Source organism: Caenorhabditis remanei, chromosome II (assembly GCF_010183535.1).
Source record: "Caenorhabditis remanei strain PX506 chromosome II, whole genome shotgun sequence".
NCBI lineage: Eukaryota > Metazoa > Nematoda > Chromadorea > Rhabditida > Rhabditidae > Caenorhabditis > Caenorhabditis remanei.
Genome location: NC_071329.1, coordinates 539,894 through 556,308, shown reverse-complemented (window position 1 = coordinate 556,308; position 16,415 = coordinate 539,894). Strand labels below are relative to the sequence as shown.

The 16,415-nt window shown below is 37.9% G+C and overlaps 3 protein-coding genes across 3 annotated transcripts; 1 reads left to right on the top strand and 2 right to left on the bottom strand.

Annotated features, from left to right (window-relative positions):
• Positions 1-1,135: 1,135 nt before the first annotated feature.
• Positions 1,136-3,336, top strand: GCK72_003725 (uncharacterized protein; the record flags this gene model as incomplete). Its single annotated transcript, XM_003097207.2, has 7 exons — positions 1,136-1,214; positions 1,259-1,391; positions 1,785-1,893; positions 1,936-2,036; positions 2,090-2,304; positions 3,013-3,214; positions 3,261-3,336. 7 exons carry the CDS (start codon positions 1,136-1,138, stop codon positions 3,334-3,336), a joined length of 915 nt encoding a protein of 304 aa, XP_003097255.2.
• Positions 3,337-4,885: 1,549 nt separating this feature from the next.
• GCK72_003724 (uncharacterized protein) lies at positions 4,886-6,909 on the bottom strand (the record flags this gene model as incomplete). Its single annotated transcript, XM_003097215.2, has 5 exons — positions 4,886-5,198; positions 5,584-5,861; positions 6,260-6,545; positions 6,640-6,840; positions 6,893-6,909. 5 exons carry the CDS (start codon positions 6,907-6,909, stop codon positions 4,886-4,888), a joined length of 1,095 nt encoding a protein of 364 aa, XP_003097263.2.
• A 1,686-nt stretch (positions 6,910-8,595) lies between these two features.
• GCK72_003723 (uncharacterized protein) lies at positions 8,596-10,602 on the bottom strand (the record flags this gene model as incomplete). The annotated part of the gene is made up of 5 exons (XM_003097208.2): positions 8,596-8,908; positions 9,299-9,576; positions 9,947-10,232; positions 10,333-10,533; positions 10,586-10,602. The coding sequence occupies 5 exons, from the start codon at positions 10,600-10,602 to the stop codon at positions 8,596-8,598; spliced, it is 1,095 nt and encodes a 364-aa protein (XP_003097256.2).
• Positions 10,603-16,415: the final 5,813 nt, after the last annotated feature.

The following is a 16,415-nucleotide window of genomic DNA, read 5'->3' as shown; positions in this document are numbered from 1 at the left end:
TCTTGACAAGGGGGCTTAGACCCCCCTTGTCATTTTAATTGCCCCCCTCCCCGTAGAAGGGGGGAAAGTGAAAAGATGGATGAAGTTTATGATGCACATATGTTGAGAAAATGAGGCAAGAAGAAGGAGATGTTAATTGAGAAGAATTGCTTGTGATATTGAAATAAGGAGCATGGGGAAGTTGTAGAGGGGATCGGTGCCCGAAAATTCCGAAAATTGGGACTACACGGAAATACTCTTCCTTTAAGTCCTAACTGTCGAAAAAGTGTTGCCCGGACTATGGGGATGTCAGGCTGACCAAACATTTTTGTGACCGATGTGGGCGGCGTATCAAAATAAGAATGTTAGGGCACAATTCAAAATTTTATTCAGTCTGAATAAAAGGATAATTTTCATATCGATACCATTGTTTCAGGGTTACAGTACAGTTAGGTAAAAATAAGAACAGATGACAACCTGATGTACGGTGACGGATTTACAAATGTCCCGACATCCGGGCAAACAATTCTTGTATATCTTTATGATTTATATTTCCAGTCAATAAATAAATAAAATAAAATTAAATTTAGGGGTTTCCCGTAAAACCTGTAAAAGAGGTGTCGGTTTCCAATATAGATATCAAAAAATTATCAATTGGCAAATTGTAGTTCAATACTTATAGAACATTTCATCAGTTGAAAAATTATGTATCTTTAAAGCCAGTCGAGATATTATGCTTTAAACTTCTTTTTTTTTATATTAAGGGAATAGTTGCTGGCCAAGAAAACCAGACCTCGGAAACCTAGTCCTACAGTAAGAACCATAGAACATATGCGTCTAATCATATAAGTCTCCAGTAGTTATGCTTAATTAGTTTCTTTGATTTTGAAGATTCTCGGGAACTGTAGACCTATAGCCATTATCATCCTTATCATTGTTGTTCCCAATGTTCTCTTTTTTTTTTCAAAACGACATCGTATTCCCGTTTTTTTGTTACACCTCTCCCTCCCTACCGTTTCATTTAAAAATCCAGATTCTCGTGGTCTCCCTCGTCATCATCTCTAAATTCTTGAAAATCCCGTTTGTTATTCAATACCTTCTTATCATTTCTTATCCAATCCGTTTCCTTTCTTATCATTTCTTCATTATTTTCCAAATGGCTAGGCTGCGGATAGCCAATTTCTTATTTTTAGCAACTTTTACCATATTTTCGGGAAGGATAGGCGGAGCGCAAGGTATGTCTTTATTTTGACAACTTTTTTGCACTAAGTCGATTCAGACCCCACGCTATCTGCAACTGTCCTTGGCGGTGATTTGGAACCATTCGATATCCCGTTGGAGGAGTTGGAGAAGGATACGAAGCAAGTGACAACGTTGTCAGAGCAGTGCAAACGATTTGTGAATCATTATAGGTAGGTAGAGGACATCGGGTTATACAGAGAGGTAGATAGGCAGGCGGAGGTGCTACTGTAGCTGACGATGTTATAGAATAAATCAAGATCTTCATTTTTGTAGTTTATCACTTTTTTGTTCGGGTACTCCCTAGCAAGTTACATATTGACAATGTAATTTCTCCCTCAAATCGTCTCATTTAAGTGCAAAATAGTACGATTTCTGAGCCATAGACAATCAATATTGTGAGACTCTCCGGTAGGCCGTGTCACACTGACGAAGTTGACCATTTCCACTAAAAACTGCAAGTGTCGCATTCTTTATGGTCAGTACTGTACATATTGAACGTTTTTGTAGTTGATGACAACTTTTTCATACACGCCCATACCACATAAAGTTACGTACCTGTCCAGATACTACTGTCGCTCCTCCAATATTGCCACGTATAATGAAGAAGTGCGTATCATTTGTGAACGCTACCGTACTTATTGCTCGGATCGAGTCTACCCATCAATTAATCACGTGAGTTATCCCCGGAAATAACTAAACAAAGAACAAATTTAGATCCGCCGCCAAACCAAATTCTGGGAAGGCGCCGGGGTGCCGAAAGCAACAATCAAGGCGATGTCGACATGTTACTCACATTGTAAGGAGACGGATCCGGTGTAAGTTTTCAAAAAAAGAAGTTTGACGGGATCCCTCAGGATTCTGTTTCCAGATGCGTCAACGCTTGTGAGTGTCTTCACCTCCAATGGATGATGAACTACGAGTGCTACCCGGGAACCCGTGCACCTGCATACAATAACTGTCAGAGATGGGCGGCGAAGTGTCGATTCGTGTGGAAGCCACGTCAGGACTACACACCGGCGGACTATAGGGATATGGCACCACCGCCGATTGTTAGAGGAGTTTTCTATGGATATGATGGATTGGGTGAGTAGGAAATTGTGTTGAGTGTGTGGAGCATATCAAGAGCTTCATTTTTAAAGTTTACAACATTTTGCTACGGGCGGTCCCTAAAGAATTACGGTAGCGCAAAGCAATGCGCGTGGTGACAGTTTCTAGGTAGATTGTGCAGCCCTCCACTTTGCGCTACTCTATCTCTCTGGGGACCGCCCGTGCGAAAAAGTTGTCAACTACAAAAATAAAGCTCCAGACGTGTTCTATACAATGAAATAAATTTTGAAACAATTTGCCCATTACCAGCGATGTGACAGCCTTCCAAATATTGCCAAATTTCTTGGCAAAATTCGCATTAAAAAAAATTGGGTACAAGACAAAATATCCCAAAAATGGGCGGAGCTACCTAAAAGTTGTCAACTATAGAAATGTAGTCCTTAAAATTCTGTACATTTCACCAGTTGGAAATTTTTTTCTAGCTCCTCCCAGCTTTCAGAAACAACCGTTTGATGTTTTGGAGGGACGCAGAGAAACGACTGTTTTCTCTTTGCTAGCTTTGAAACGACGGAAGTTGAAGAGCTATGTAAAAAATTCTTACTAACAAAATATAGAAAATTTCAAGGGCTATATTTCCAAAATTGACATTTTTTGCTAGCTCCGCCCACTTTTGAGATACAGCGGCTCAAAGTTTACGACACCACAGCCATTTCACCACATCTGAATATTTCTGAATATTTCCAGCCACACATCGAACATTCGACCGTCCGCGTGATCACGGAGTCTCCTTCTTTCGTGGAACGAATACAGTACTCGTCGATTGGCCGGAAGGAAAAGTGGCCGGAGGAACGACTATCGAAGTACCATTTGCTGGTGTCAATGTTATTCCCAACCAGTATAATATTGGTTTCCCGAATATGCAGAGAGCGATGAGGGAGTTTACAAAGTGAGTGGAAACAGAACATTCTGGAATTTCTGAAAATTTTTTTCAGACAAAACCCGGATCAGTTGAACCCGGGAACTGGTCGAATGTCAGCGTTGAGTCTGATGTCGAGGAGTCGTCGATAAGATTGTTTTTTTTTGTTTTAATTATAATTATAATAATTACGAAGCCCTTAATAATAAATTCCAACACTACTCAACTAACCTTTTTCTTTTTGATTCAACCGACAATTGTAACAAGAAGAAGACACAACATGAACATATGAACAAGCAGTGATTGATTGAAAATTGTTGCCGAAAGACGGAGGACCCCCTGCTGTTTTGAGGGAAAAACTGGTGTCATCAGAATTTCGGAAAACATATACTTTATACGAGGGATCTTTGTTTGTATGCAGGTGCTGGGGAAAAAGGAATAACAAAAGGATAGAAAAGTACAAGCTGGAAAGGAAACAAGTTAAGGGGGGGGGGGGGGGTCGGTTCAAAGGTAGGCCTGTTTTGAGCTTACGAGAGAGAGCAGCCATTGAATGCTAGAATTATGTTTCGCACAGTGATTATGAGAATTTGAATAAAAGAAAGTCCTGCCTTGGAATACGTCAACTCGGCCATCGTGATAATTCACCGTGAAAATGACGTCATTTGGCACAGCTGGAAACGAGTGCTACCGTAATATTTTGGAAGGTCTATATGCATTGTATTCATACTTGCAACGGGCCGGGCAAAGACAAAAATTTTCCCGGCGAAAATTGATACTTCAGAATTCATTCAAAAGCTAGTTATGCATCAAAAAATTGAGATTTTTAATGTAAAGTTTTTGAAAAACTCAAAAAATTTGGTAAAAAATTACCGTAAAAACTGTAATAGAAGCGCATGCGCCTCTATTTTTCAACCCCCGTTTGCAGATGCGCCTCTATTACAGAGGCGCTTCTAATAGAGGGTGCGCCTCTATTTTTCAACCTGTTCGTTCGATTATTTTTCCAACTTTTATGTGAATAATTTTCAACCAAACTAACACTTTCTCGGACAAAATTACACGAAAATCCTCAAATTTGCTGTACTTTGAACGAAAAAGTTGGGCTTTAGTTGTGTTATTTCACGAACTTTGAAAAAGAATGACTGAAAACCAGAAAAAAATATTCGAAACGTATTAAGAGGGCGCCTCTATTAGAGGGTGCGCCACTATTATTCAAACCGCTTTTTTAGGTGCGCCTCAAATAAAGGGGTGCTTCTATTACAGTTTTTACGGTAGGTACCTTTTGAAGCCGGGCCTTGAAAATTTGCAAGTATGATATTATTGAATTTTATTGTTTTTAAGCTAATTTCATCAACAATTTTTATCAATTGCCAGCGCTGATTACTTTTCTTCCCTCAATCAAAAAAAGTCAGCACATTTCGAAATTTTCCTACAAAATATTACGGTAGTACTCGTTTCCACCTGTGTCAAATGGTGTCATTTTTGTGGGGAAACATCAGAATGCCCAAATTGAAATATTCTAGACCAGGATTGCGGATCAGTTTGCCATATTAGCACGACACGCCTCTTACAACCGCGCTCTACCGAAACCGAAGAAAATTGCGTGCGAAATTGAGAGACTCAGAGAAAAAGAGACACTTTTCAGGGGAATTTCGGTGGAACGCAGTTGTAAGAACTATGTTGAGCTAACATGTGCAACAATAATTATCGAAAGAGAGTAGGCCGCTCGTTTCTAAATACTACACCTTTCAGGGTGATTCCAGTCGTTATCTGATCGATCGCTACAGTTAGTTCTTGTTTTCTCATCTCATCCTCTCCCACTGTATCCAATTCCATCTTCAAAGCTCTTCTCCGTTCTAACATTTTCAGAATTTCGAATTCTGGAGCATACGGTTCATCATCTTGTCCTATCACTCTAACTCTTTCATGGATATCCCAGGTACTCATATAAATACGCTCCTCCGACCAATTTACGCTGAGTATCTGTCTTTTTCGAGTTTCCGGTGATTTCACTGCGCTGAAAGTTCAATATATAAGTGAAAAAGAGCATGTCAAATTTGATGTCATGTAATTATGTGAGTTCTTGACCAACATTGCCAATTTTTGATTGATTGTGTAGATCATGTTTAGAGCTTCATTTTCATAGTTGACAACTTTTTTTACGGGCGGTCCCTAGGGAGATACTGTAACGAGACGTAACGATTTCGTTGAGATACTTTAGGCGGTTCGCAACTTTGCGCTACTCTATGCTCTATTCAACTAATACAAATTCAACAATTTTGAACGGGAACGTACACAATTACATGACATCAAAGTTTTCAATTTTCAGATATTTACTGAAAATGGTTCAATTGTTTCAAAACTTATATCGTCATCTGAACAGTTCCTATAGTATAACTTACATTAGATTGCGCCATTGTCCGAGTTTATATACATGCAATACATCGAGTCCGTCGAACAAAGTTTTGATACAAATATGCTGTCTATTTTCATTATAAATTTGCATATATTTGAACAAATCATACTCTGCGTTCACCCAGAACTTGATGAATTTATTGATATCAGTAAGAGGTAAGCCGTGGAGTCCGAGTGTAATCTTAAACTTGTCTTTGATCGTCAGAAGATGTTCAAGACGAACCCAACAAGCATCCCAGTAATGGACTTTGGTGTACTTAAAGACCTGTCGAGAAAAAAAAGATTACTGGGTGTTTGCGGACTTTGGAATGTTTTGAATTTTCTAAAACAGAACTCGCACCTTTTCCGCTTGTTTTGAGTACAGGAACATGCACAAACAGCTCGAGTTTGGCAAAAAAGAATGTGTTATTTATCTTGGTTTGGAAACGAAGTCTAAAACTCAAATAAAATTGTAAAATCTGTCAGGGAACTGATAGCACAAAGGACTGGGTTATGACGCGGTGACTCTAACAATTTCTCATAAAACTTTGAATTTAAGATATTTCGTTTATTATTTTTGAATCTAGTGGACCGAATTCTGTTTTCTGTGAAATTCGGCATTTTAGGAGTATTTAATTATAATTCCGTTCAACTCTAGTAAGCTGAAGAATATTTAAAACATACATTTGGATGACTGTAGGTCATTGGAATGTTTCCTGAACCAATGTGTAAATTTTGATCTTCTCTCTCGAAATCCATTACATCATCCAATTCTTCCTTTGTGAACCATATACCAGCCAAAGTTAAGTCTTTGAAGTTTCTGAATTCAGGGATTTCCAATATCTCTTTGGTGGTCGGGTTCACGCCTCCCGCGACAATACTCAATCCGAATGGACCACACTGGAACAAATCGCGAATTCGGAGGAATACTTGACGTGTATTTTCGAGGATTGACAACGTTTCGGAAAACCTGAAAATAATGTTTTTTGAGAGTATATATCTTTCCCTAGTTGCTTCTCTTTAAGTGTACAAGGACTTGATTCAAAAAATTTCAAAACACTCACCATGGTTTCAAATCCTTTTTCAATACTTTTTCTCTTTTGTCAAGTACTATAGTGTTGTTTCCACAGCAAACAATCAAACTTGGATTATGAAAGAAAATAACAGTTCTTTCCCCGTTGAAACCAATCCTCATCCCTTTGACTCGAATGCATAAAGATTTTATAATGGCTTCCATATATTTTGAGGTGGTTGCAGTTTTTAATCTGGAAAACATAAATTTGATACTTTGTTATGCTAATTTAGAGGAAAACTTACATATCGCCCATCTCCATGACCTGAATTACATGTTTCAAAGGTACAAACGGTAGTTTTCTTAGAGGAAAAGTACTAGGCATTAGGGGCATTGTATTCTCCAACACTTCCATTGCGAATAAAGGGCAACACAAGAAAAATCAATGAGACGGGATTGCAAAGGGAGACCTGACCCCTCAGCACTCGGTTTCGGGTGTGCGCACGTCTTCTTTCTCTCGCTCGACACTGGCCGACTATAGGCCGATTGTTAGAGGAGTTCTCTATGGATATGATAGATTGGGTGAGTGGGAACTTTCACCTACTGTATCTCTCTAGCGACCGCCTGTCCAAACAAGAGATCAACTACAAAAATGTAGCTGAAGGCTTGCTCTATACAATAAACATAATTTTAAAATAGTTGGACCGTCTGTTTGTCAAACTGGGATTCCAAATGCCTGATTCCGCGTCAAATTTCAGACCTTTCAGTCTGAAAATCCCGATAAATTGCCATTTTCGAGTTCAAAATCATCAGAAAATTATGTTCTTCTCTGTCTGTGTGTCTGTCTGTCAATCCGTCTGTCTTGTCTCTTTTCGAGTCATATTTCAGACATTTCAGTCCGCAAATCCCTAAAATTTGTCCGCTCGAAATTGAAATTATCGAGTCGAAAACAACACATTTTAACAAAAAACGATCTACCGACACTTGTAACAAGAAGATACAACATACAATCAGTGATTGATTGAAAAATTGTTGCCGAATGACGGAGGACCCCCTGCTGTTTTGAGGGAAAAACTGGTGTCATCAGAATTTCGGAAAACATATACTTTATACGAGGGATCTTTGTTTGTATGCAGGTGTTGGGGAAAAAGGAATAACAAAAGGATAGAAAAGTACAAGCTGGAAAGGAAACAAGTTAAGGGGGGGGGGAAGGAAAAAAGAAAGAAGGGGTGGGGGTCGGTTCAAAGGTAGGCCTGTTTTGAGCTTACGAGAGAGAGCAGCCATTGAATGCTAGTTTTATGTTTTGCACAGTGATTATGAGAATTTGATAAAAAGAAAGTCCTGCCTTGGAATACGTCAACTCGGCCATCGTGATAATTCACCGTGAAAATGACGTCATTTGGCACAGCTGGAAACGAGTGCTACCGTAATATTTTGGGAGATCTATATGCATTGTATTCATACTTGCAACGCGCCGGGCCATGACGAAAAATTTCCCGCCAAAAATTGATACTTCAGAATTCAATCAAAAGTTAGTTATGCATCAAAAAATTGAGATTTTTAATGTAAAGTTTTTGAAAAACTCAAAAAATTTGGTAATACCTTTTGAAGCCGGGCCGGGCCTTGAAAATTTGTTGAATTTCATTGTTTTTAATCTAATTTCATCATCAATTTTTCGGCGATGATTAATTTTCTTCCCTCAATCAAAAAAGTCAGTAAATTTCGAAATTTCTCTACAAAATATTACGGTAGTACTCGTTTCCACCTGTGTCAAATAGCGTCATTTTTGTGGGGAAATATCAGAATGCCCAAATTGACATATTCTAGACCAGGATTGTGGTTCAGTTTGCCATATTAGCACGACACGCCTCTTACAACCGCGCTCTACCGAAACCGAAGAAAATTGCGTGCGAAATTGAGAGACTCAGAGAAAAATAGGCACTTTTCAGGGGAATTTCAGTGGAACGCAGTTGTAAGAACTATGTTGAGCTAACATGAATACCAATAATTATCGAAAGAGAGTAGGCCGTTCGTTTCTAAATACTACACCTTTCAGAGTAATTCCAGTCGTTATCTGATCGATCGCTACAGTTAGTTCTTGTTTTCTTATCTCATCCTCTTCCACTGTATCCAATTCCATCTTCAAAGCTCTTCTCCGTTCTAACATTTTCAGAATTTCGAATTCTGGAGCATACGGTTCATCATCTTGTCCCATTACTTGAACTCTTTCATTGATATCCCAGGCACTCATATAAGTACGCTCCTCCGACCAATTCACGCTGAGTATCTGTCTTTTTCGAGTTTCCGGTGATTTCACTGCGCTGAAAGTTCAATATATAAGTAAAAAAGAGCATGTCAAATTTGATGTCATGTAATTATGTGAGTTCTTGACCAACATTGCCAATTTTTGATTGATTGTGTAGATCATGTTTAGAGCTTCATTTCCCTAGTTGACAACTTTTTTGTACGGGCGGTCCCTAGGAAGATACTGTAACGAGAAGTAACGACTTCGTTGAGATACTTTAGACCGTCCGCAACTTTGCGCTACTCTATGCTCTATACAACTAATACAAATTCAACAATTTTGAACGGGAACGTACACAATTACATGACATCAAAGTTGTTCAATTTTCAGATGTTTACTGAAAATGGTTCAATTGTCTCAAAACTTATATCGTCATCTGAACAGTTCCGTTTATAGTCCAACTTACATTAGATTGCGCCATTGTCCGAGTCGATATACATGCAATACATCGAGTCCGTCGAACAAAGTTTTGATACAAATATGCTGTCTATTTTCATTATAAATTTGCATATATTTGAACAAATCATACTCTGCGTTCACCCAGAACTTGAGGAATTTATTGATATCAGTGAGAGGTAAGCCGTGGAGTCCGAGTGTAATCTTAAACTTGTCTTTGATCGTCAGAAGGTGTTCAAGACGAACCCAACAAGCATCCCAGTAATGGACTTTGGTGTACTTGAAGACCTGTCGAGAAAAAAAAGATTACTGGGTGTTTGCGGACTTTGGAATGTTTTGAATTTTCTAAAACAGAACTTGCACCTTTTCCGCTTGTTTTGAGTACAGGAACATGCACAAACAGCTCGAGTTTGGCAAAAAAGAATGTGTTATTTATCTTGGTTTGGAAACGAAGTCTAAAACTCAAATAAAATTGTAAAATCTGTCAGGGAACTGATAGCACAAAGGACTGGGTTATGACGCGGTGACTCTAACAATTTCTCATAAAACTTTGAATTTAAGATGACCGAATTCTGTTTTCTGTGAAATTCGGCATTTTAGGAGTATTTAATTATAATTCCGTTCAACTCTAGTAAGCTGAAGAATATTTAAAACATACATTTGGATGACTGTAGGTAAATGGAATTTTTCCTACACCAATGTGTAAATTTTGATCTTCTCTCTCGAAATCCATTACATCATCCAATTCCTTCTTTGTGAACCCTATACCAGTCAAATTTAAGTCTTTGAAGTTTCTAAATTCAGGGATTTCCAATATCTCTTTGGTGGTCGGGTTCACGCCTCCCGCGACAATACTCAATCCGAATGGACCACACTGGAACAAATCGCAAATTCGGAGGAATACTTGACGTGTATTTTCGAGGATTGATGAAGTTTCGGAAAACCTGAAAATAATTTGTTTTGAGTGTATACCTTTCCCTAATTGCTTATCTTGAAGTGTACTTACGGACAAGGACTTGATTCAAAAAATTTCAAAACACTCACCATGGTTTCAAATCCTTTTTCAATACTTTTTCTCTTTTGTCAAGTACTATAGTGTTGTTTCCACAGCAAACGATCAAACTTGGATTATGTAAGAAAATAACAGTTTTTTCCCCGTTGAAACCAATTTTCATCCCCTCGACTCGAATGCATAAAGATTTTATAATGGCTTCCATATATTTCGAGGTGGTTGCAGTTTTCAATCTGGAAAACATAAATTTGGCACTTTGTTATGTTAAATTAGAGGAAAACTTACATATCGCAGATCTCCATGACCTGAATTACATGTTTCAAGGGTACAAACGGTAGTTTTCTTAGAGGAAAAGTACTAGGCATTAGGGGCAGTGTATTCTCAAACACTTCCATTGCGAGTAAAGGGCAACACAAGAAAAATCAATGATTGCAAAAGGAGACCTGACCCTTCAGCATACGGTTTCTGGTGTGCGCACGTGTTCTCTCTCTCTCTCACTCCACACCGGGTGACTATAGGCCGATTGTTAGAGGAGTTTTCTATGGATATGATAGATTGGGTGAGTGGGAACTTTCACCTACTGTATCCCTCTAGGGATGGCTCGCACAAAAAAGATATCAACTACAAAAATGTAGCTTAAGGCTTACTCTATACAATGAACATAATTTTAAAATAGTTGGACCAAAGATCTCCCCCAGTGGGGCACTCTTCGACTCGGCTTGTCATTTCTTGTCTTTTGAGGAAGATGTTCCGAATTTTGAAAGCTTTTTATTTTGTATATTATGAATTCAATTTTATCTGTGCATGGGAAGACCGCGCCGCACTCGCGCGGCGGCCACGCCCACTCCCATTTTAACGCTGCGTTCCATTTTTGAACACTGCCGCAAGAAATGGGCGTGGCCGCCGCGCGAGTGCGGCGCGGTCCTCCCATGCACAGATAAAAATGAATTCATAATACTCGGATTTGAAAAATATGGTTCTATGTTGACTTTATAAAACAAATTAAGCTCTTCATTTTTGTAGTTGACCATTTTCTTGTATAAGCGATTCCTAACGAGTTCTGATAGGTTAAAGTCGCTAACAGAGAAACCAAGAGGTCACCAAACCGAATATGTTGAAAATCGCTGAAAAAATAATTTAATTTCCGCGATCATTAGCTATATGCTGACAGGGACCGAGATATGAGAGGCCGGAAAAAAGTGAAAATACGTCTGCAGGTGAGGAAAAACAATCTTTTTTTTTGGTGAATTCGATTTTAGGCCATGCACTGTTATTGTTTGTACTTATTTCACACATTTTTATAAGATTTTTCACTAAAAATTCGAAAAAACCCTACTAAATTCAAAGGAACATTCGAATATCCATGTGTTTGAGTCTCGCAGCGAAATGCGGGTTACTGTAACAGACCGCCAGTTTTATTGCTCATTTTTCAGTTTTCGAGCGGTTTCTTTGTGTTGGAATCCACATTTTTCAGTTTTTTCAGCTAAAATCGTGAAAATAATATTTTCCAGTTGTTTATTCTTGTCAAAATATAATTTTTTTCAAATTCCCATATAAAAATTACACTTTTTTGCAGATTTTTAAGACTATTTCAAGCGAAAATGACAGTTTTAAGTTCAAAAACCTGAATTATTCGTGAAAATCACCGAAAATTTTCATTTAAAATCTGCAAATCTAGTGGAAAATGCGAAATCCGAAATTTTTGAGCTGAATTTTCCATCTGAAAAAAAACCTTTTTTGCAGGTTTTTGAGAGTATTTCTAGCGAAAATAATAGTTTTTGGGATCAAAAACCAGAAATAAATATTCGTAAAAATCTCTTGAAAATTAGTGGAAAATTCGATTTCTTGACCGAAAATTTAAAAAAAAAGTTTGTTTTTCAGCCCAAAACTTTGTTTTTCCAGATAAAAACTGAAAAACGGTTTATTTTCTTCCAAAATCAATATGAAATTGTTAATTTTTGTACCGAGATTTTTCTGGCGGCCAAATTCGTATTCCAGATTAAAAACTGATTTTTTCGAACCAAAATACATTTTAATTTTTGACAGAAAACAACGTTTTTGCTATAAAAGTGACTCTATCCTAGTCGAGCCGCGATTCCGACAGTCAAAACTCTAGTTTTCATGGAAAAACCAATATTTTCATCTCAAAAGTTGATTTTCCGCTTTAAAAACCCCTTCTTCCCTCTCTTTTCCTCTAAAAAAAATGATAAAATATGATTTTTCTTCCAGAATCCAACTGAAACATCTCAAAACAACACCAAAATCATCCACAAATGAAACCGGAACCTCTTCGCGAGGTCGGTGGCCGACGCCTCCCCCATCAAATCGGCTCGGCGAAGTACGACGACGATCCGTATCGTGGACAACGACGACGTCCGTGGATGTGTTTTCGTGTCGGCGGAACGTCGCTAGCGTTTCCAGCAGAGGCTTTTATGTAATAATTTATAATATTCAAAAAGCAATTACTGAAAATCCAGAGAAATAACACTATTTTCTCATGAAAATCACTGAAAATCCAGAAAAATAATGTCGAAAATCTGTTTTTATATGATTTTTAGTGTGAAAATGCCGAAAAAACGGAGATTTTTTACACTCGTATTATCAAAACTCGACGAAATTGCTTGAAAATCATAGAATAATCGAAAAAATTCCTGATAACACTATTTTCTCATGCAAATCACTGGAAACCCAGAAAAATAATGTCGAAAATCCGTTTTTGTATGACTTTTAGTGTAAAAATGTCGAAAAAACCAATAATTTCCCCTAAAGACCATTCAAAATCTCAAAAATCTGGTTAAAAAAAAATTCTTTATGTCGAAAATCGGAATCTGATTCCAACAGTGATATTCTTATTGTCTGAAACTCGTTTTAAATGAATTTTTCTGTTTCCGAGTCAAATTATATTATTAACAGTGTGCTAATTACACAATTAATAAAATAATTCGACTCGGAGACAGAAAAACTCATCTAGAACGAGTTTCAGACAATTAGAGTACCACCTTGATATCAGAATCCGATTTTCGACATAATGAATGAAAGAAACCCGGTTTTTTGAGATTTTGAGTGGTCTTTAGGGGAAATAATTGATTGTTTCGACATGTTCACACTAAAATCATATAAAAACGGATTTTCGATATAACGAATGAAAGTAAAAACTTACTTTTCTGGATTTTCAGCCAACTTTTCGGCTCAAAAACTCAGAAATTTGAATTTTCGATCAAAAATCGCGATTTCAGCTCAATTTCTACCTAAAACTCGGAATTTTGGGTTTTCAAGCTGGTTTTCATTCATTTTCTCACCACAAGACTCTAAAATCCCATTTTCCAAGCTGAAAATCCGATTTTCAGCCAAATTTTCGGCTCAAAAACTTTAAAAATCCCGATTTCAGCTTAATTTCCATCTAAAAACTCGGAATTTTGGGTTTTCAAGCATTTTTCTACATTTTTCCCACTAAAAATCATAAAAATTTTGTTTCCAGAAAATTCGTCGGGATCGTCCATGTGACAATGATCGAAGCAGGCGTCCTCCTCGACGCTCAACGTGACGTTCTGAAGACCACAGTGACCGCCCACGACTACACTCAACTTCGCAATGAAATCAGTAACGGATTGGAGAAAATTCCAGAGAAATACGAGTCGGGACCTCTGTCGAACCCAATTGTGATCCTCATTGTCGACCAAGTCGATAGAGAAGAACTCGACGCGATTTGTGTGGAATTCGCGGATTCTTGCTGGTTTTTCAGACTTGAACGGGATGAAATTCTGGAGATGATGGAAGATTTCGAGTACGATCACTTGGAGAAAGAGTGCGAGAAATTGTCGGCGGCACTGAGAGAGACCGAAGGGCTTGTCGAGTCGGTGGCTGTGTGGATGCCGCCAGATGAGAAGTTAGTACGGAGTTTCCAGAGAAAATCAAAAATTCTGCGATTTTCCGTGCTTTTTGAGCTGAAAAATGTCAATTTTGACTTATTTTCAGTGTCAGACACGATTTTTTTCAGGAAAATTGGCTTTCATTGCATACACTATTAAAATCCGTATTTTTGGCAAAAAACAGCTGAAAAAGAAAATGAAAATAGTGTTTTTCTACGCAAAATCGTATTTTTGGTAGTTTTGTGAAGCCGAGAACTGAAAATTAACTTAGGAAATGTTAAAATCACTCTTTTTCAACTCAGAAATCAATTTTCAGTTCTTTTTAAGAAGTTTTCTGAAAAATTCTATTCTTGAGTTACGAATAACTGTTTCAGCTCGGTTTCCTGTAGCATTTTGAGCTGAAAATGTCAATTTTAACTTATTTTCAGTGTCAGACACGATTTTTTCAAGAAAACTAGCAATAAAGAGCTGAAAAAGACGATAAAAATAGTGTTTTTCAGCGCGAAAATCGAAAATTCTGAATTTTTCGTATATAAATCGACTTAGAAAGGGGTTGAAAGCACTCTTTTTCCGACATATTTTTGTACTGAGAAAAATATTTTAAACCACAAGAAAGCCCAAAATTTTCAGCCATTTCAACCAATTTCAGAGTGTCAACATTCGGTAAAGAAAAGGGAGTCGACGATCACGATTTAGAAATTGACGCTCACGAGATGCATCTCAAGGAGCAGAAACTGAAAGCAGCGAGCGCCAAGATGAGGTAATGCTGGAAATATCGACGACGAAACGGATTTTTTCGCCATTTTTTTTCTCTTTTTTGCCTTTTTTTCCCACAAACTTGTGTTATTATGACCGGTTTGGAGACCTCCCTTGGTTTCCCCTTCGTCGGGTTGGCTTGGGTGAGAGAGAGTGTGTGAAGAGAGGAGACGCAGACAGCTGAAGAGAGAAAAAGAAGTTTCACCCGATAATTTTTCTTTTTCTCGGTTTTTGTGGGTTTTTAATGCATTTTTGCCATTTTTATTCGAATTTTTCTCGATTTTCCGTCCTTTTTCCGTTCCCTTTGCTCACCAAGTGCTCCATATCCTCTATGCTATAATTCCAGATCTCATAGCAGCCGTAACAGCAGCAAAATGAACTCAAACACCGCACCACCGGGTTTACCACCACCAGGACTCCGAGCTCCGTCTCGATCCGCATCTTCACAAGTGATTCCGCCTCCGCCTGGACTCGGAATTCAGCCACCACCTGGAATACCGTTAGAAAGACCGCCAGGGTTGAGAAGTGAGATATTTATGGGGTTTTACGCAAACATCGTTGTTAAAAACTCATTTTCAGGCTGAAAAATGAATAAAAATGGTCGGTGGTTAAATGGCTAAAAATCGATCGAAATCTGTAGAAAATCGGCTGAAAATGTCTGAAATCGGTTAAAAATGGGCTGAAAATGGCTGAAAGTAGTCAAAAATCGGCTGAAATTAGTGAAATAACCTACTAAAATTTTTATTTGAATTAAGTTCTAGACCAGCCGTGATTTCTACAAGCCAAATGGTCTTTTCGCTTTATTTTTACTCGAATTCTGAACGATTTAACAGTTTTCTGATGGAATTCTGTTGTCGGTTCACGAAGAACTCCCGGTCGTGCTTAAAGGCGCATCTGATTTGTCTGAAATTCGTTTTGCAGTTTGAGACTCGACATTTCTCTACTACAAAACGAATTTCAGACAAATCAGATGCGCCTTTAAGCACGACCGGGAGTTTTTCGTGAACCGACAACAGAATTCACAAGAAAATTGCTAAATCGTTCAGAATTTGTGTAAAATAAAGCGAAAAGACCATCTGGCTTGTAGAAATCACGGCTGGCCTAGAAATTTATAAAAATAAAAATTTCAGTAGGTCATTTCACTAATTTTAGTCAATTTCAGCAATTTTCACGCGATTTTCAGCCAATTTTAGTCAATTTCAACCAATTTCAGCCGATTTTCTACAGGTTTTTGGCCGATTTATATTATCGGAATAAAAAAGTTCCGACATTTTTTACCGACACGCAAGAGTCGCGGTACTGGTAGATCAGAAACGCCCACTCATCATAAACATTTCTTCTGCAAAATCAGGGCACGGTTTCATTGAATTCGCGGGTGAAGTTTTGTTTAAAAATACCACTTTTTAAATAAAATTTGACCTATTTCCCTTAAAATTTCATTTTCACCATGAAGTTTGAGGAAAAAAGATCAAATTCTAAAGGAAATAGGT